Below are 21,133 nucleotides of genomic sequence, written 5' to 3'. Positions count from 1 at the left end.
AATTCATTTGAGGGGAAATAACGTAAATTATTTTCATGCAAAACAATACCATTTGTTATCTCCCTCTACAACTATGCTTGCTTCCTTTGTACTCCTTCAGTCTGTTGGTATCTTAGGTTTTAGCTCTTTTCACTCTCTCATAGCCAGCTTAATTTTTGTGGAACAGCGTTTCAATCACTTCTCTTAGCCCATGGCTTCTCATCACTCTTGCTCAGGAAAAGCTCAAATCTGCATATAACAACAAGGACAACAAACTGACTGCTTGAAACCTGCCAGGTGCTGTGCCAAATGTTTTATATAGGTTATTTCACTTCACTATCTCAGTAACCATATGTGCTCAGTAACCATTTTATGCCTCCCTTGGAGGTGAAAAAGGCGAACGAGGCTCAATGAGATTAAGTAACATACTCAAAGTTACACAGCTTGCAAATGCTGCACCAGGATTTTAATGCAGGCAGTTTTATTCCATAAGTTTTATACCTGCTTCTCTCTAATGCCTCTCACTAAATTCCACATCTGAACGCTACCTGCACTTAGGTAGCTCACCATGGCTGAAGGAAATCTTGAAGTCAGGAATATTGATGTCATTGTAAATTCATAATACCAGCTTGAACTGAGCTCTCCATGCTGATTACGACTTGTCGTTTTGTCTCTACACTATAGTGATTCTCTTAAACCTTCATGCCCTCCTCAAAAATATCAAGTGGCCACTGTCTTGGTCTGCTCAGGCTGCTTTAACAAGACCAGATACTGTGTAGCTTAAAGAACAGAAATGCATTTTCTCAAAGTTCTGGTGGCCAGAAAGTCCACAATCAAGGTACTGGCAGGGTTTGGTGTCTGGAGAAGGCTCTCCACCTGGCTTGCAGACACCTGCTGTGTCTTCACGTGGCCTCACATAGCCTTTCTTCTGAGCATGCTTGGTGAGAGACAGCCAGTTCTCTGGTGGCTCTTCTTAAAGGACACAAATCCTAAGGAATCATTTGACTTTAATTGCTTCCTTAAAGGCCTCATCTTCAAATACAGCCACACTGGGACTTAGGGCTGCAACATATGAATTTGCCGGGACAGAAACAGTCCGTTCATAACAGCCCCCTCTCACTTTCTCTCAGTAAATATTAACACTTTCACCTTCTCTTTTGCAGGGAAAAGAGAAAGCATATTCTAGAAATCCACCTCAAATTCCTACCATCAAATTAAGAGTGCGGACCACATCTGTTCCTGCCATTTCTTTCTTCCTTCTTGTTAAGATAAGAGAAATGCATTGCGCTACCTTCCAAAGGCCAAGGTCTAACCTGACTCTAGGTCCCTGCCCCATTATCTCCTAAAAAAACCCACCATCTCCTCCTGTCTCTTTAATATTGAAATTCTCACTATTACCTCCTTCTCTACAGCACTTAAGTAAAAATAAAATATTACAAGATTATTCAAATATACTTAATAAAAAGCACATTAGGTCTCCTTTGTACATTGACAAAATTATCTTAGCAATTGTCAACTATGTTTTACAAATAAAATGCAGAATAATTCTGTCTGAAAATTCTGGTGCTCTCTTTCAATTGGGAAGAATAAACTCCAGCGTGAGTTTGATGAAGTCATTAGGGAATTCTAAGACAGCCAGCTAGATAATGAATAGAATCATTAACTCAGTCCTTTAGCAGAGTACAGTGGTTGGATTTATATTTAGTAAATGGGAATATATGTTGATAACACCTGCTTTCACTTTTAATACATTTACTATTATAGTTCCTCCAAGTGTCATTGGTCCTAAATCTGAAAATCTTACTGTCGTGGTGAACAATTTCATCTCTTTGACCTGTGAGGTCTCTGGTTTTCCACCTCCTGACCTCAGCTGGCTCAAGAATGAACAGCCCATCAAGCTGAACACAAATGCTCTCATTGTGCCTGGTAAGGAACTTCTTATTATAAAGTAGGCAAAATTTTCTTATCTTTATTTTAATACAAATGGCATTTCAAATTAGTCTCTTTCCAAACTTTTTTCGTGCTTCATTTATTTATTCACAGTAAATGCCTCTCTTTGTCCATTTGGGGTCATTAAGGTAAGATTGTGTAGACTTCTCTGATTTTAGTGGGAATGTACAAATAACAAAGTCTTCTTCAAGAAATGATACAATGATCCCAGCACTTTGGGAGGCCGAGGCGATGGATCAATGAGGTCAGGAGACGAGACCATCCTGGCTAACATGGTGAAACCCCGCCTCTACTAAAAAATACAAAAAAAACTAGCCGGGCTGCGGTGGCGGGCTTCTGTAGTCCCAGCTACCTGAGGCTGAGGCAGGAGAATGGCCCCAAACCTGGGAGGCGGAGGTGCCAGAGGGAGCTTCTAGAACGCGCCACTGCACTCCAGCCTGGTGGATTAGCGCTGAAATCTGGCCTCTAAAAAAAAAAAAAAAAAAAAAAAAAAAAAAAAAGAAATGATATAATTTAGAAAGAGAGCAGCTGTGAATGGCCTAGTAATACCAAGTGGTAGATGGCAAATAGTACTTTCATTGGATACATCTGCTGGTTGTTTTAAATCAATCCTAAAGTTCCTTAAGGATAGATGATAGACTAGACCAGATAGATAAATAGATAGATGGATAGATAGATAGATAGATAGATAGATAGATAGATAGATAGATAGATAGGACACCTAGGCATTGTGGGAAATTTAAACCTAGAAAACACTTCTTAACATATTTTGACCATAGTCCAATTACTGTTTGCTCACCAGAGCCTGTATCCAACAGTTTTACTGTCCATGTTTGGATGCTGGAGAGAAAAATTCTATGAATCTCTTCCTGTATAAGGAACTATGTGAATAATAAAGGAAAGATCAAAGAAAACTGATCCAATTATTTTATTTTAAATAGGAAGGCTTCTCTATAAATTTTACTCTAAGGGGAAGGATATATGTTGCTATTTATCTGATTGATAAAATAGTTGTTAGAACAACCTGTATACCACTCTACAATTTGCATTCTATTTGCCTACAGGTGGTCGAACTCTACAAATTATTCGGGCCAAGGTATCAGATGGTGGTGAATACACTTGTATAGCTATCAATCAAGCTGGCGAAAGCAAGAAGAAGTTTTCTCTGACTGTTTATGGTTTGTTTTTACTCTCTTCATAAAATTGTTTTATTTTAAAACTAGTATTCAGTATTTTCTATCTGAGCACCTTAATGAAAAAAAAAAAAAAAAATCCTTCTGTTTTCTTCCCTCAGTGCCCCCGAGCATTAAAGACCATGACAGTGAATCTCTTTCTGTAGTTAATGTAAGAGAGGGAACTTCTGTGTCTTTGGAGTGCGAGTCAAACGCTGTCCCACCTCCAGTCATCACTTGGTATAAGAATGGGCAGATGATAACAGAGTCTACTCATGTGGAGATTTTAGCCGATGGACAAATGCTACACATTAAGAAAGCTGAGGTGCATCTTTTATTCTTGTTTGAGTGTCATGAATCCTTGGTGGGGCGGTGGAAAAGATGCTTGGAAGTTGCACATTCCCTTTTACTACAGTGAAAAATGATTTTCATTTAAAAAAATACATAGCGAATACCATTGACTATTTTTATAAAAAATAGCAAGATTGCAGAAGGCAATTAGAACTGGGGCACTGAGCATACAGATGACTGATGATTTAATCTAAACGCAAACAGTATGATTGGTCATCTATAACTTAATGGAGCACATACAATAGTATCTTTTTCTTTTAGGTATCTGACACAGGCCAGTATGTATGTAGAGCTATAAATGTAGCAGGACGGGATGATAAAAATTTCCACCTCAATGTATATGGTGAGCATTTGCCTCTAATACAACTCTTTTTCCCCCAGATATGCAAATGAAAAAAAGTGTTTCAAATTAGCTTAATGAGGACAAATAATTTTCTTCTGTTTTTTGTTGTTGTTGTCGTTGTTGTTTTTTTACAGTGCCACCCAGTATTGAAGGACCTGAAAGAGAAGTGATTGTGGAGACAATCAGCAATCCTGTGATGTTAACATGTGATGCCACTGGGATCCCACCTCCCACGATAGCATGGTTAAAGAACCACAAGCACATAGGTAAGTCAACCATGCATTTTGTGTGTGTGTTTTTTTTCTTTTACTCTTAATTCACTAGACTTTAAAAATAGCACATTTTAAGTACCATGCTCATAGGGGTGTTTAGTTCAAGAAGCCTAATGAACTGAAATACAAATTTACAAAATAGACTTATTGTAAAATGATTAGTCATTTTATAAAGAATTTTTTTCTTTTTTTTAAAAAGACTCATTTAAAATGAAAGTACACTCGGAGAACTTTTAAGAAATACATTTATCACATAAAGCAAGACATTTTATCATGAATTTTAGAGATCTTGCAGTTTAAAGGTTTTTTAAATGTTTTATTGTGCTTTATTTCTACCTCTAGAAAATTCTGACTCACTAGAAGTTCATATTTTGTCTGGTGGTAGCAAACTCCAGATTGCCCGGTCCCAGCGTTCAGATAGTGGAAACTATACATGTATTGCTTCAAATATGGAGGGAAGAGCCCAGAAATATTACTTTCTTTCAATTCAAGGTATGTATTGTCCACTGTGATCTATCTTCAATTTCTTTGTTATTCCATTTATAGTACAAAATCAACATTTAAAGGGATCAGTAGTAATTGATTCAACATATCTTTAGATCATCAAAAACTATCATCAGTTTTCTGTCTTGTATTTACCAGTAGATTCTGTTTTCAGGGAAATGGACATAAATGTGGAAAAAAGAATAGTGGAAATTTAGTAATCTCTACTTTTTCCAATTTTCCATTTCAACTTCCATTATTATCTTTCTATAGTATATATTCTATGGAGTTATACTTATTTTAAACTGGTATAATTTCTTTTGATGCTAAGCTTATAGATCTGTTCTCGTTGGTATAGATAAGATTTAATTCACAAAGAAGTTGTACTATGATCTGACCACAGGTAAATTAGGTAAATTTTAATGAACGATGAATCTTATACTATTTTAAGATGATAATAAGGAGCAGTTCATCAAATATTTAATTAATGCCTACTATGTTCCAACATAGTATTAAGCATTTCAGGGACAAGTTGTTTTCTTTTGATTTTCAGTAAACCTCTGATTATTACATTTGGCTCAGTATTGGAACTGAAATGAAAGTCTAACTTGAAACTAAGTTGAAATACTTTTTCTTCCAGTCTTATTAGGGAAATAATTTCTCATAAATTATGAATTCTATTATGAATATTATGTATCTGTTGTGTGCTCTGCTAAAGATAACTCCAAAAAAATACAATTAGAAGAATTAATTTCACAGCTATCAGTAGGTCTTTCTGTGATGATTAGTGATGCTTTGGGATTTCAGAAGCTAAAGGAAAAACAGCTAGTCAGAGATTCAGTATCAGAAGTTGCATATTTAATTATGTTTAATGCATTAATAATAACAGATGCTAATCATGAGATATGTGGTAGAACTAAACATTTTACCAGATTTTTATATACTTTATTATGTCTTAGAACTAGAAATAATATATGTATATAGGACCGAGTCCAGTGCTTGTCATATATTAGATACTCATTGTAGGATGTCTCTTATTACTAATGTTATTGACTCAACTTTAGTACTCTAAATTCTGCAAATGTGGTATAATTATTATTTTCTGAATGACTAAAATTAGATTTATAGAGATTATTCAGTGATGTGCTGGTAAATGTTTAAGAATTGTCTCTCCAGACAAAAAGATTATGATTTGTAGCCAATTGTTTGCCAGTGTCCATGGTATAAATATTCCCACCATGATCTAATATATACAAGATTTCAACCTGCCAAAGGGATGTTACTGAACACAGAGTGGGGAAAACATGTACAAAATTGGCTTTGTGACCTGGTGTGAACTACTTTCTGCACATCACTATGATCATATAGAATAGGAATTCAAATATGTTTCTATCTGATACCATTGGCAGTATTTTTATTACACAATATTTCTCAGTGAAATCAAAGTGAAAACCAAAGATGGCTAGAAAAAGAGAATAGAAACTATTGGCTCTTCAGAACTACGATAAACCTATCCATTTTTCAGAATAAATAATAATTAAATTCAATAATGGAGAAAGAAATAACCAACTTAGATACTTTCCTCAGACCTTTATGCCAAGGTTTTATAAGACAGAGTCTATAAGTCTAGTGAATTAAGAGCAAAAGAAAAACACAAAAAAAATGCATGGCTGCCTTACCTATGTGCTTGTGGTTCTTTAACTGTACTATCCATTGAGGATTTAATCTAACAGTGATTTAATTTGGCCAGAAGGGGTGATCATGAGGTAGCTCTATCACTAGCCTCTATGACTAAATAATTATATCAACTTACAAATGCACCAGAAACATTGAAGAGTTCCTTTATCTTCATCATTTAAAAGTAATTCATGAAGATAACAATAGTTTGATCTTGAACCATAATCTACAAAGAATATGAACTAGAAATGGCATATTGTTTTATGATTCTGTTATATTTATTAGAATTTATATCCTGTGTCTTGTTAATGAAATTCCTAATTATTTCTCCAAAGTTCCTCCAAGTGTTGCTGGTGCTGAAATTCCAAGTGATGTCAGTGTCCTTCTAGGAGAAAATGTTGAGCTGGTCTGCAATGCAAATGGCATTCCTACTCCAGTTATTCAATGGCTTAAAGATGGAAAGCCCATAGCTAGTGGTGAAACAGAAAGAATCCGGTATGTTTAAAAATGACCTTTCCATTATAAATTGTAAGGCCTTCTACAATGCTTTATGCTTCAAATTTCACATGAATAATAATACCAAATTCCATCCCATTGGAACTTAGCTATCATTTTATTCACAACAAAACAGAAAACTTTTGAGAACTGGACATAGACATTCTCCTTAGAGAATCACTCAGAATTGTGTATGTTTCTTATCCGTTAACTCTGTAATGTTAATTAACTCATTAACTTTGACTAACTTTAATTAACTCATTAACTGTAATGTTAACTGTTGCTGATTTTGTTCTTGTAATTTCAGAATGGTTATACTAAAGCCCATGCCATAAAAATAATTAGTGCTTTCCTGCAAATGCCAAACCAACTTTATCTCACAAATGATTCATCAATAATTCTAGATATGATTTTGTATGCTGAAACAACCAAACTGTGTACATGCTGTACTAATTGGCTCCTTTTGAGAAAAGATACAATAATGTCATAACTGTTATAGTGGTTTGTTCAGATGCCATTTTCAGCTGACACTTGTTACCCATGCAACAAACCACATAGACTTCGACATGCTATCCCGATTGGCTCATTTTGAGAAAACATATGATAATGTCATAACTCTCATAATGGTTTGTCCAAATCCCATTTTCAGCTGGCACTTGTTACCCATGCCACAAACCACATAGAGATGGAATAATAATGTGGTAAGGGCCTCCTCCTACTTTCAACAACAAATTCCTTTGGAAGGACAATCTGGAATTTGATATTGTACTAGATTACTTCATCACAAAATCCCATTACCTACACCAGATTAATTATATGCATAAGTAGGCATTAACTACATGTATTGTAGACTTTAACATTTTGGACCAATATGTAAATTTAAGGGTTTTGAGTATATTTTCTGGTCAATAAATTGAATATATATAATTTAAAGAGATAAATGTTATTTTCTTTGTATTCATTGTGTATTAAAATTTCTAGTCTTTTAGAGGATACATTTTAACTTTTATTTCTCTGGTGTGAACATTTTTGAGTAAATAACAAGTATTTAATTATTTTGTTAAATCAGCTGGTATATGCCATATTTCAGACCAAGTACATATTCGATGGCATCTAAAGATTTTATAAGGGATATAAAGATAAGATCTTTTATATATGGATATCTTTTATATAAGATAGTATTTGTAGCTAGGAATTTGGAGTTTATCATTCCTTCTCCTACATTAACATTCTAAATGTACTTATTCTTATATCTTTATTATTCATTCATTTCATAATATGTATAGATTTGTAGGTAGAACAGTTTGTCAATCAACTACAGTAGTTTTTCCAAAGTCAGTGTAGTACTTTTTTTGATCACAGCAACTTGCTTTTTGCTTATTAATTTAATTAAACTCATGCAATTTAAAAAATTTTATTTTGGAAAAAAAAACACAACTATATCCCAGATAATAATATAGCTCTCAATAAACATTTAATAACAAGATATAATAGAAATGGAGCTTTTACTTTTGACACAGGGTGATCCTAATGAAATCACTATCGTACAACTGTAGATGGCAATTTGATCTCTACCAAAAACACAGGAAATTTTGATTTTGAATTAATGGTGTGTGAAGATAACCAATAATGAAATAACCTTAGCTCAGAGATCTTTAATGATCTCATTGTATATTTATTTTTTAATTCAAAAGAAAAGCTTTATTTAGCAATTTGTAGAAAAAATGTTTGCAAAATATAACCACATATATTGTTGTCACAATTTAAATGATCCTGTTCTGTTTTTATTAAGGTATTGTTTATAACTAGATTTTTGTGTGTAATTTTTTCAGTTTCTCATTGTCTGTAACAGTCTTCAACTTTCATGCCAGAATTTTGTATAACATGAATTCGAATCTTATTTTGATAACTAAGAATACAGTATTCTAGCTCTGAGAAAAACATGTCTTTGCCTGTGATTTGAATAGAGAAGTATTCCTGATTTTGTTCATTTCCTTTTTTTCTCATAAGGAAGTGGTGGATATGAGACTCACTACTGTAGAATTTCAGTTGTTTGCTTGAATTTTCCATCACTTTCAGTAACTGATTTTTAATAGGCTTTCATGTACTTAGTGAAATAGATTCAAACTCATTTCAGCCCCTCTGTTATGATCTTTTCCATAGAGTGAGTGCAAATGGCAGCACTTTAAACATTTATGGAGCTCTTACGTCTGACACGGGGAAATACACATGTGTTGCTACTAATCCCGCTGGAGAAGAAGACCGAATTTTTAACTTGAATGTCTTTGGTAAATATGAAATATCCCCCTCTTTGGATAATGCTGCCTTAAGAATCTACCAGTAGAAGTGAAGGTCCAGCAGCAGGTGTCTGGAGCATTTAGTTTTAAATTTGATCCCTCCGTTATTTCCTTTTGGGATACAATTTTGAAATGAGAGCAATTGTAGTTGAAATTATTTGAACTAGTAATACATAATACATCCATTTTCCCTTTCTCTCACTTTCTCCTCGACACAGTTACACCTACAATTAGGGGTAATAAAGATGAAGCAGAGAAACTAATGACTTTAGTGGATACCTCAATAAATATTGAATGCAGAGCCACAGGGACACCTCCACCACAGATAAACTGGCTGAAGAATGGACTTCCTCTGCCTCTCTCCTCCCATATCCGGTTACTGGCAGCAGGACAAGTTATCAGGTCAGCTTTTATTGTGTCTGATTTCCTAAACAGATGAAGTAACTGTGATTGTAGACTTTTCCTTCATTTAAACAGTGTTGAAGAAATGTTTTTTTCTAAGCCTTTACAGTTTTTTTCCCCTTTAAGTATATTTTTAGTAGAGGGAAGACAACAAATATACACTTGAAATGATTTTTTTATCCTTATTTAATTGCTTTCATTTTTAAATAAATGTGTAAAGTGTTCTTTTATAGACAGATTTGTTATCACATATGTATTTCCAGGAATTACTGTTTTAGCTAAAACTTTATGTGGCAAGGTAGCAGGAAGATGCCTACTATGATAATGTGATTTTCATGTTAGCAGCATTCTCTATTAATATATATTTGAAAAATATTCACCTCTTAAATTGTGCTGTATTTCCAGTGGTTTATTGTCACTGCCTAATCAACTCTGTAGAATAAATTGCATTCGAGGCCCCTATATTTTGTGATGGATGGCTATAGGCCTCATAATTAAAATTTCCCAACATAAATTACCACCTATAGCCTATTTATGAATCATAACTATTTTATGTGTATTTGTTGCATGGGATCATGTGATGAAATGTTGGATCAATTGTTCCTCAGGATTGTGAGAGCTCAGGTGTCTGATGCCGCTGTGTATACTTGTGTGGCCGCCAACAGAGCTGGGGTGGATAATAAGCATTACAGTCTTCAAGTGTTTGGTATGTGTCACAGAAATGACCCTATTACTTTACTATGTCCAGTATTAAGCAACAGACTTATCTTCAGAAACTGACTTCCTCAGAGATTTAGAAATCTGATTTTATCAAAAAGGATTAGTGAAATAGGATCTTACTGACTAGAGAATGTATTTTCTTCCAAGGGGTCCATATTATTGGACCATACTGTCTGTCTGTCAAAATACTCTACTGATCTAGAAATTTGCAATAAATTAAGTCTAATTTTTTGAAATAGCATTTCAATCCAGACATGACACCAGTCTTTTCACGTAAAGAAAAAGTGAAAACTTTTCTAACAATATTAGCAGCTTGTTTACAGTATTCAAACTATGAATGGATGTATGTGCATATATGCATGTGTGTATGTGTATATATGGAGAGAACGCAATACCTTCCATTTCAGAAATACTGAAGTTTGCTGATCCACATTTCTCAATCCCCAAGAGCACCTCATTTAAGTAACTCTTTATTATAATCTACAAATGACTTACTCTATAACTTGATATTATTTTATTTATACTGTAAAAAGTAGTTAAAAGAATACTACTAAAACTATTATATACATTACAACAAATTAACGAGATGGACCGAAGAAGTTGAAAAATCACCAAAATTTAAAACACATTGTATGTTCTGTAAGAAAACAATTTTTAAGTTTTATTGCTAATATTTGGAAGGTTAATAATTAGCATTCCTAATAGATATTTTTATTGTAAAGTCCTTAATTACACAATTTTAAAGTATATATTTTTATCAACCCCAGAAACATTATAGAATTATTCAAATGTTTTAATTTAAATTGATCTCAAACTACAATAGACATCCAAATTTTGCCCATGTTGTTTTCTATGTAGCCCCACCAAATATGGACAATTCAATGGGGACAGAGGAAATCACAATTCTCAAAGGCAGTTCCACCTCTATGGCATGCATTACACATGGAACCCCAGCTCCCAGTATGGCCTGGCTTAGAGATAGCCAGCCTCTGGGGCTTGATGCCCATCTGACAGTCAGCACCCATGGAATGGTCCTGCAGCTCCTCAAAGCAGAGACTGAAGATTCGGGAAAGTACACCTGCATTGCCTCAAATGAAGCTGGAGAAGTCAGCAAGCACTTTATCCTCAAGGTCTTAGGTATGTAAACATTGTGGTCAATGTAGAATAACTGGAAAATAAGTGATAGTGAATATTTAGTAAAAAAAGTATAATTCTTAGAATCAGTTGCGATGAGACAATTTTTTGAACAAATTTTATTGCATTTTTATTTCTTTTATAATTCACTTTGACTTACTCTCATCTGAAGCATGTTAAATTTAAATTGTATTCTTTATCTGTCTGAAGAGATGAAAACTCCAGCTCATAAAACATTATTCATTGATAAAATCTTATAACCCATTGATAAGTAGCTTTTTAAACTTTTGCCAAGAATTGAAACCACATCTGATTATAGAAATTTGATGAAAAAGCATAATATGGATACTATTATATATTATCCCAGCCTTTAAATAATCCAGTCTATAGATTATAGCTGGAATAATCATTTCAAATAGTCTAGTTCTATTTATTCTTGTGTGCATTTAAATACTTAAAATATGTATTCCAATGTTCTCAATGCAACAGTTTAAGAGAAAACACTTTTCTTTGAAGTAAAAAATGTTAACCTCCGAAGACAAAGGAAGATAATGAAATGAATTATTTCAATAACCAAGACCTTTTGGCATTTTGTTTGTTTTTTTCACTATGAAGCAAGTGAGATCCCATGCTCCTTACATAGCAGAAAATACACCCTACAGAGAAGAGCAAAAGTAATTTTGGCAAGAGTCTTGGTTTGGTGGAAGTTAGCATATGTGTCAGAGTGTGTCATAATCTTTCTCAGAGCACCTATTAAAATTTAATTATTTGTGTAACCCTAAAATTCTGCTTCATCCCTAGTTAAGCTTTATGAGGGCAGATGTCTTCTTATTGCTGCATTCCCAGTGCTTAGCATGACATTTAATACATTAGAGACTATTAATGTGTTATTTGTTGGATTAAATTGAACCAAATTAGTTACTTTCCAGATGGATTAAAGGGAGTTTCGTCTGTAGAGGGAAACAGAACAATGATTCTCTGGAGTAGATGCTACTTCCATAGAATGGAGGCTGAGAGTAAAGGAAGTTCTCCAGGATATTTAGAGGCAAAAGAAAACTACAACCCAATATCCCTTTTCAATATAGTTGCAAAAATCCTCAACAAAATACTAGCAAACCAGATTCGACAGTATATTGAAAAGATCATTCACTCTGATCAAGTGGGTTGCATTCCAGGGATGCAAGGATGTTTTAACATACACAATCAATAAATGTGATACATCACGTTAACAGATAGGACAAAAATCATATGATCATTTCAATAGATGCAAAAAAAGCATTTGACAAAATTCAACATTCCTTCATGAGAAAGACGCTCAACAAATTAGGGATAGAAGATACATACCTCAACACAATAAAGACTGCTTATGATAAATCCACAGCTAACATCACACTAAACAGGAAAAAGTCGAAAGCCTTTCTCCTATAAGGTCTAGCACAAGATAAGGATGCCCACTTTCTCTACTTCTATTAGACATAGTATTGAAGTCCTAGCTAGAGCAATCAGGCAAAAAAATAAAAGACATCCAAATTCGAAAGAAGTAAGTCAAATGCTCTGTTTGCAGACAGCATAGTCTTATATATAGAAAACCTCTAAATACTACAGCAAAAACTCTTTGAAATGATAAACAAATTCAGTAAAGTTGCAGGATACAAAATCAACATACAAAAATCAGTAGCATTTCTATTTGCCAACAGCAAATTATCTGAAAAAGAAATCAAGAAAATAATCCTATTTACTGTCAGCCCTTCATATGTGTTGGTTCCACATCTGTGGATTCAAACAACTGCATATCAAAAATATAATATTCATTGGATGTGGAATCCGTGGATACCAAGGGCCAACTTTGTATCTATGAGTTTCTCAAGGCCTGCTGCCAGGCTTAATTAAGCATCTGCAGATTTTGGTATTCACAGAGGGTCTGAAACCAATCCTCTGGAGATACTGAGATACAATAGCTATCCAAAAAAAAAAAAAAAAAAAAAGATACGTAAGAATAAATTTAAACATCAGTGAAAGAAATTGAAAGGAAACAAATAAATGGAAAGATATTTCATGTTTATGGGTTGGAAGAATTAATACTATTAAAATGGCCATACTCCCAAAACAATGAGATTCAATGCAATTTCTATGAAAATACCATTGACATTCTTCACTGAATAAGAAAAAAAAAAAAACTAAAATTTGTATGGAACCACAAAAGACTAAATAACCAAAGCAGTCTTGAGTAAAAAGAACAAAGCTTAAGGCATCAGACTACCTAACTTAAAAATATGCTACAAAGCTGTATTAATCAAAACAGCATGCTATTGGCATAAAAACAGACAGATAGACCAATTGAGCAGAATAAGGAGCTCAGAAATAAATTCATGCACCTACAGCCACCTGATTTTTGACAAAGGCCCCAAGAACACATACGGGGAAAGGAGAGTCTCTTCAATAAATAGTGCTGGGAAAATTGGGATGCCCACATGCAGAAATATGAAACTGGACTTCTATCTTTCACTGTATACAAAAAACAACTCAAAATGGATTAAAGAGTTAAATGTAAGTCCCCAACTATGAAACTACTAGACGAAAACACAGAGGAAATACTTCATGATATTGGACTTGGCAAGGAGTTTTCTGGATAAGACCTCAAAAGCATTGGCAACAAAAGCAAAAATAGACAAATGGTATTATATCAAAGAAAAAGCCTCTGCACAGCTAAGGAAACATTCGATAAAGTGAAGAGACAACCTACAGAATGGGAGAAAATATTTCAAACTATATCTCTGATAAGGGGTTAATATCCAATATATATAAGGGACTTAATAGCAAAAAATGAAAGAGCACAATTTTAAAATGGACAAAAACCTCAGCAGACATTTCTCAAAAGAAGACATGTAAATGGCCAACAGGTATATGAAAAAAGCCTCAACATTACTAATCATCAAAGAAAGGCAAATCAAAACCACAATGAGATATCACCTCACTCTAGTGAGGATGGGTATTACCAAAAAGACAAGAGGTAACAAGGGTTGGCAAGGATGTGGAGGAAAGGGAACACCTGCACACTGTTGGTGGGACTGTAAATCGGTATAGCCATTATGAAAAACAGGTTCCTAAAAAAATTAAAAATAGAACTACCATATGGTTCAGAAATCCCACTACTGGAGATATATATATATATATCTCCATCCAAAGGAAATGAAATTGGTATGTCAAATAAATCCACGTTTATCACAGCACTATTCACAACAGACAAGATATGTAATCAACCTAAATGTTCAACTATGGATGAATGAATAAAGACAATGTAGTAGATATACACAATGGAGTACTATTCAGCCATAAAAAAGAGTAAAATTCTGTCATTTATGACAACATGGATGAACCTAGAGAACATTAAACTATGTGAAATTAGCCAGGCACAGAAAGAAAATACCACATGGTTTCACTCATGTGAAATTTTTAAAAGTTGATCTCATAGAAGTAGTGAATAGGACAGTGGTTACCAAAGACAAGGGAGATGGGGAGTTGGTCAATGGGTACAGTTACAATTAGAAAGGAAGAATGAGTTCTGGTGTTCTATTGCAAAGTAGGGCGACTACAGTTAACAATGTACTATTGTCCCTCTCAGAATAGCTAGTAGAGAGGAATTTCAATGCTTTCACCACAAAGAACTGATAAATGTTTGAAGTGATGGAAATGCTAATTACCCTGATTTGATAATTACACAATGTATACACGTATGGAAACATCACATTGTACCCCCTAAATATGCATAATAATTATGTGTCAATGAGAAAAAAAAAAAACAAACAACTGTGTGTCTGGGAGGTGCAGGGTGGGATTGGGTAGCAAATTCCTGTACATCAATTCACAGAACGTGAGGAGTAAGAGGAGATGACATAATGTGATCCTGTACATTCATTATTCACATATCAAGTATTATTGAATATACATTATATGACAGGTATGTTTCTAGCCATCATTTAACTATCATTATGAACATGTATGGTGTGGCAAACACAAAAATGCATCACTAAGAAAGATATGATCTCAGCCCTCAACTTCCTGCATCTGTGGAAGACAGATACTAAACAAGTAATTACTTTTCAGCGTGATGAGGATTATGTGGATAAAATAACATTCTGTGGGATGGTAAATTTCAGATTCGATCTCCTCAAGCATAAATCTGAGCCCTGAAGAGTAGGACTGTAGAGATGAGTGGGGAATTTTATATACATTTCTCACCTAGAGATTATACAATTTGAATTGTCAATTTACACTCCCTGAAACTGAGTGTAAGAGGAAGAGTAGCAAGAGACAAGACAGGAACTATATATGGGCAGAGGACAAACTATGCAAAGATCTGAGAACTTTGAGGAAGTTTGGACCTCATTATCAAGGCAATGGAAGAATCTTAAGGAGAAATATGTTACAGACGGATTTCACTTCCAAAAAATCCCTCTGACAGAGTGAAAAATGAATTGAAGAGGCTGCTGTATTCATACAGCCCTGTAAATGCAGGGGCCTGGTCTAGCATGTGGCTGGGGGAGCGGGGGGAGGGGAAGAAAGAACCCAGGAGCAGAATCATAGACTGGTGCATTTCTGGATGAAGCAAATTAAGGAGAAAAACAACAACGTTATTCTTAGTGGAATTCTTAAAGAACAGCCTGCCGTTTATAAAGTTGAGTTTATAAGCAATAATTTCTCAAAACAGATTTGAAAACGGGCTTAGAAGAAAGATGAGAAGTTTTAGCATTTCAGCATCTGTTGAAAATTAATTCCATTAAACTCTGGAAAGTTCTTCACTTGAAGCAGTGCTACCACTCAGAATGCAAACATCTTAACTTGGGGAAATACTCTTTATTTAATTCTATCCATGTGGTGGGGAGGTATCATGGTATATTAGTGGTTCTGAAAAGTCCAATGTGGCTAGACCACTGAAAACAAGGGAGAGCATTATACAAAATAGGGGGTTTTCATAGGGCCAGGTCATAAAGGACTTTGTTGACCACATTAAGAAGTCTGCTTTTTATCCTGTAACAATGAGAAATCAGTCAAAGTTCTAAAAATGGAATAACAAATAGAACTACAGTTTGAGAAGAGCACTCTGGCTATAAAATGCAAGGCTACTTGGACCAGGACAAGAATGGATTCTGAGAGACCAGTATAAGGAATTGTGCTTGGCTGTGAATTACAGAGCTGAAATATGGTGGGTTAAACAAAGTACTTTCGTTTTTCTCATTGAGATGGCTGGAGGTAGGCAGTTGTTGCATTGGTTCAGCAGTTCAAATATTTTCAGTTCTTTTGAACCTTTACAACATGGTTGTTTGGTGATCATGCAGTATCTGCTCACCCCTAGCATAACTAGATGCTGTTCTAGATGCAACAATAGAGCAGGAAACTAGGAAATTTTGCCCCTTTAGAAAAGAATTAAGACTTTCTTACAAGCCCCACAAAACCACATCCACCTACATCTCATTGGTCAGAACTGTCATATATCACTCCATCTACTCCATCTACTCTCTGCTAAAGAGGCTGGGAAATGTAATTTGTTTAGCACATTGACAACCCCAACAAAATTTGAGTCTGTTAATCAGAAAGAAATCAGTAATTTTGGGTAGGCACCTACAACCAAGAAGAAAAAAAACATTAAGTAAATGGTATTGTAGCTCAAATTAGAGTGAGGGAGATGAGAGAAAAAGGTGTATTCTGGAAATAAGTCCAGTGGAAGTATTAGGACTTGGTTGTGGATTGGAACACAAGGAAGTGATGCAGAAGGTATCAAGGATGACTCTTAGTTTCTGGCTTATGTGACTAATTGGCAAATTCATCACCTAGATGCAGAGAATACTGGAAAAAAAAGAAACAGGTTTTGAGAAATAAGACAATAGATTCAGTCTGAATACATGTTGAGTTTTAAGTGGTTTTCAAACATCCAAATGGAGATGTTTATTTGATAATTGCATTTAGGAATCTGGAGCTCAAAAGAGAGTCTAGGCCGGAAATGTAAATTCTGGAGTTATTGGAGTATAGACAACTCTTAATTCTGCCCAAAGTACAGGACATATGGACAAAACACAGAGTAAAATAGGTCACAATCACTTAACACAGGTAAGATCTGGACAGTCTGGGGTTTGAACCACTCAAGAACATGTTAATACTATTACTGCTGCTACTGTTTTAAATCTAGTGATTATAAACTTTGGGGTGGGGGCAGTGAGCATGCCAAATTAATCTTTGTATTCATGGTGACTGACCTATATTAAATAACCAATAAGTAAGAGGATTGAAATTTTATAATTGGTTGAGAGAATCAAGAAATGATTTATGGTTTTCACAAAATGAACTTGAGGACAATATAACTTTGATGGTACTTCAGCATGCTCAGTTGGGGGACTATGAGGAGCAAGAAAGGACTGAGCTTGTTGACAGATTTGAAGTCTAGGTTACATATAAGTATGTTAAAAGTAAATAATGACAACGATAGATTTAGACCATATTGTGGAAGCCTTGGAAACCATGATGAGTTTTTATTTAATTTTAGGAAAGCAGATTTAGGAAATTTGGGGAAGCAAATTTTAATACCAACAGCTGGGGTATAAACACTGCAGCAGTAGTAACTTTTTAAAAACCTTTAATTGTAAAATAAAACATACAGAAACACACAAAAAAGTGTATAATATATCTCACTGACGCCACACACGGATCCTATTAGGTAAATAATGTTGGTATCCCCATTTTAGAGGTTTGCTCAAATACATGAAGCTAATAATTGTTGACACCAGCATTCAAACTTAGACTCCAGATCTTCTGCTATGAGTCACCGTTCTAAACTATGTGCCTTATTAAGGAAAAACAAACCTGCTAACCCCTGGAGCTGTCCAACAGCTATTTTGGCTGCCTTGTCAAATACTAAGCTGGAAGCTTGAATTATGAAAATGTCATAGAAAACTCGAATGGTCATTGTAAGGGGAATGTGTTTTAAAGGAATTACCAAAGTTGGTAGTAGACTAAAGAATCTTAATGTTTCTTCCCAGTGTTTAGATTGTTTGACCTTCTCTTGAGAAAGGTAATTTTAGAAGTATAAGTAACAAAAGAGGAAGTTACTCCCATCCAGACATAACAAATGTGTTTTATACAGAAATTATCTCCAAGTGTAACTATTTTTTCTTCTGCTTAGTCATTGTTTCCTCTCAAAGCTCTTCATGGAAAAGATGATAGCAAAATTCCACAGTATTTACACATTGCTTTTGTAGAAACTATTGGTATTTAAAGATACAAAAACATAGTAACATGCTAAGTCCCTCTCAAAAAAAAAAGTGGCACAAGTTGGGTTTGGTTTTTATTGTTTTCAAATCTTTCAGTCAAGTAAGACTGTTCTAATTAACTGAGTTCGATCTGTTGTTCTATAATTACATGGTAATGAATTGCCATTTACTTCATTATCTCTTATGTGCATGATCCATCCCTTTTGAAAGTGTGTCAATGAGAAACGGTAATGACATCTAGGAATTATTTCACTTTTCTTGTTCTAATCAATTTTTATGTGAACGTGAATTTGTGTTGGATTCTCAAGTTTTTCTAACGAGAAATATTTTATGAAATAGAGGGTTTATTATTGTTTTTTATTCCCTTTAAATAGAACCACCTCACATTAATGGATCTGAAGAACATGAAGAGATATCAGTAATTGTTAATAACCCACTTGAACTTGCCTGCATTGCTTCTGGAATCCCAGCCCCTAAAATGACCTGGATGAAAGATGGCCGGCCCCTTCCACAAACAGATCAATTGCAAACTCTAGAAGGAGGAGAGGTTCTTAGAATTTCTACTGCTCAGGTAAGTGTCAAAGTTCACACAATTATTTTAGGTTAGGTCAAACTTCTCATTTGCTAATATATGAGAATTGTTAAAGAAATCACGTCTTTGAATCCTTATATATCACAGCTCTGTGTAACTTGAGCAGGATAGATTAGTCCTATGATATGCATGATTGGGTAACTTAATTAAAAGGAAGACAAAGCAGTATCATATTAAACTCTGAAGAAAGCAAGATATCTTTCCATTAACTTTTGCAAGTTTTCACAGTGCTATAAGTGTTAGTATATTTCCCGAAGTTCTTAATTTGTGCTATGTGGCCCTTAATGGAACTGGCAAAAAGCAATCTGACATGCACATATATAAGGTTTCAAAGAACACTTGATCTCCAAAATGAACTAGCAGATATGAAAGTCTGAAGAGACAAAATTTTTCAAATAATGATCAGTTCAATAAAACTGACTGGTTTAGTTTAAGGAAATGGATCTGAAATGTGAATATATTAAAAGAGAAGTGTGCCTGGGATGTCTTATTGTAGCAATCTTCTATTCTGCTAATAAAGGCAAACTTTATGTTGTAATTATTCTCCATCTGAGCCCCAGTGTCATCATTTATAAACTGGGGATAAAAATAATAATCATGCCTCATTCATACACTGAAGTATTTAAAGAAATATTCCAACATAATGTGCCACAGGCATGTAGTAAATGCTTTAAAAAATAAAAAGGATTGTTCCTGCTGTTGCTGTTGTTGTTACCATAATCATCATTCCTCTGAATGTAGAATAACAAATTATTTGATCATATTTTGTTTGCATTTTTCACTGAGAATGGAAGAAAGGGAACCGGAAGAAGAGAGCTAAGGATTATAAACTGTCTACTGTGTCCTGTTGTGTTCATATCTGGGCTATCTATCCTACCCATTCCCCTCATGGCAACTCTGTGAGGCAATGTGTCTATCCCACAAATCGCAGAGAGATTAAGTACCTATCTGCCAAGTATTCACTGTTGCTCAGTGATGGAGTTAGGCCTCAGTCCTTAGTCTGATTCAGAAGCCTAGCCAGTGCATCTCAGCACAGTGCATTTCTAGTGTCTTGGAGCACATACCTTCCATTCCCCTTTTTTCTCTCCATTTCAAACATTGCAGTAACTTAAGAGTCAGGTTAAACTAAAACCATGTACTGAATCAAAACTCTTGAATGATATAATTTCAACAAACAAAAAGTAGGCAAAAGAATTTTGTGACATTAGGAACAGCATGGAGACAGGAAAGTATGTGGAATAGAATAATGAATATTTAAAAAATGACAAATAAAGCTTGAAAGGGAAGTTAAGGCCGTTACTGTAGGTCTTAAAGGCAAGAACAAAAAGGCGGGTTGTAACAAAACAAGATGAAGTTCTCATAGAATGTTAAATGATGGCCAGATTTCCCATGTGTTCTAGCTATTGTGGAGAATCCATAAGACCTAAGATATATGACATGTGTCAGCCTTCAAGAAGGTGCTCGATGTCTAGGGGAGAAAAATGACTGTATACATAAGATACAATTGGATATGAGTCAATAATAGAACCATTAAAAACAGTATGGAAGTGGAAAATTAAATATGATCAAGTCCCCAAACTGATTTTGGTTACTCTGCTCCTCTGTTTTCATAGCGTTTTGTATATACTTCTGTAGTAACACTTACTGCATTATATTTTGCTTATCTCAACTTTGTTTTTTTGTGTATTTATCTGCAACATCTACTTATGCCTGGTACATAATGGATGTGGATGCTTTGCAAATTGCAAATTGTGTGGTATAGACAAGAATTTCCTAAAACATCTTTTGTCAAACACTACTTCTGTAATTTATCCCAAGAGGAGAGGGAACTACTCTATGACTAATAGATTTAGAAAACTTTGTATACTGTACTCTCCTTTGTGAGCCATAATGCATGTCCACCTCTGCAAAATCTTCCTCTAAAGATACATGCTTAACTATAATTTTTCTGACATTCTATTAGTAAAACAAGACTTTAGAAACTAACTACAGGTGATGTCTGTG

The 21,133-nt window shown here is 34.5% G+C and overlaps 1 protein-coding gene across 7 annotated transcripts in view; it reads left to right on the top strand.

Moving 5' to 3' along the window:
- The window catches only part of HMCN1 (hemicentin 1), a 499,395-nt gene that overhangs the window by 397,158 nt on the left and 81,104 nt on the right, over window positions 1-21,133 (top strand). For all 7 annotated transcript variants that reach the window (XR_004179456.1, XM_031657606.1, XM_031657603.1 and 4 more), the window contains 12 exons: window positions 1,744-1,905; window positions 2,994-3,107; window positions 3,224-3,426; window positions 3,714-3,795; window positions 3,930-4,061; window positions 4,410-4,559; window positions 6,563-6,722; window positions 8,886-9,010; window positions 9,238-9,421; window positions 10,030-10,127; window positions 11,000-11,278; window positions 18,912-19,108. Coding sequence is in view for 6 of the 7 variants with exons in the window: in XM_031657606.1 (XP_031513466.1) it covers window positions 1,744-1,905; window positions 2,994-3,107; window positions 3,224-3,426; window positions 3,714-3,795; window positions 3,930-4,061; window positions 4,410-4,559; window positions 6,563-6,722; window positions 8,886-9,010; window positions 9,238-9,421; window positions 10,030-10,127; window positions 11,000-11,278; window positions 18,912-19,108 (1,886 nt within the window). In the remaining variant the exon portion in view is untranslated. The remainder of the gene's footprint in view (window positions 1-1,743; window positions 1,906-2,993; window positions 3,108-3,223; window positions 3,427-3,713; window positions 3,796-3,929; window positions 4,062-4,409; window positions 4,560-6,562; window positions 6,723-8,885; window positions 9,011-9,237; window positions 9,422-10,029; window positions 10,128-10,999; window positions 11,279-18,911; window positions 19,109-21,133) is intronic.

The sequence above is a fragment of the Papio anubis genome, chromosome 1, assembly GCF_008728515.1.
Source record: "Papio anubis isolate 15944 chromosome 1, Panubis1.0, whole genome shotgun sequence".
Taxonomy (NCBI): Eukaryota; Metazoa; Chordata; class Mammalia; order Primates; family Cercopithecidae; genus Papio; species Papio anubis.
The sequence above is the reverse complement of the archived record's forward strand: the minus strand, read 5'-3'. Positions and strand labels throughout refer to the sequence as shown.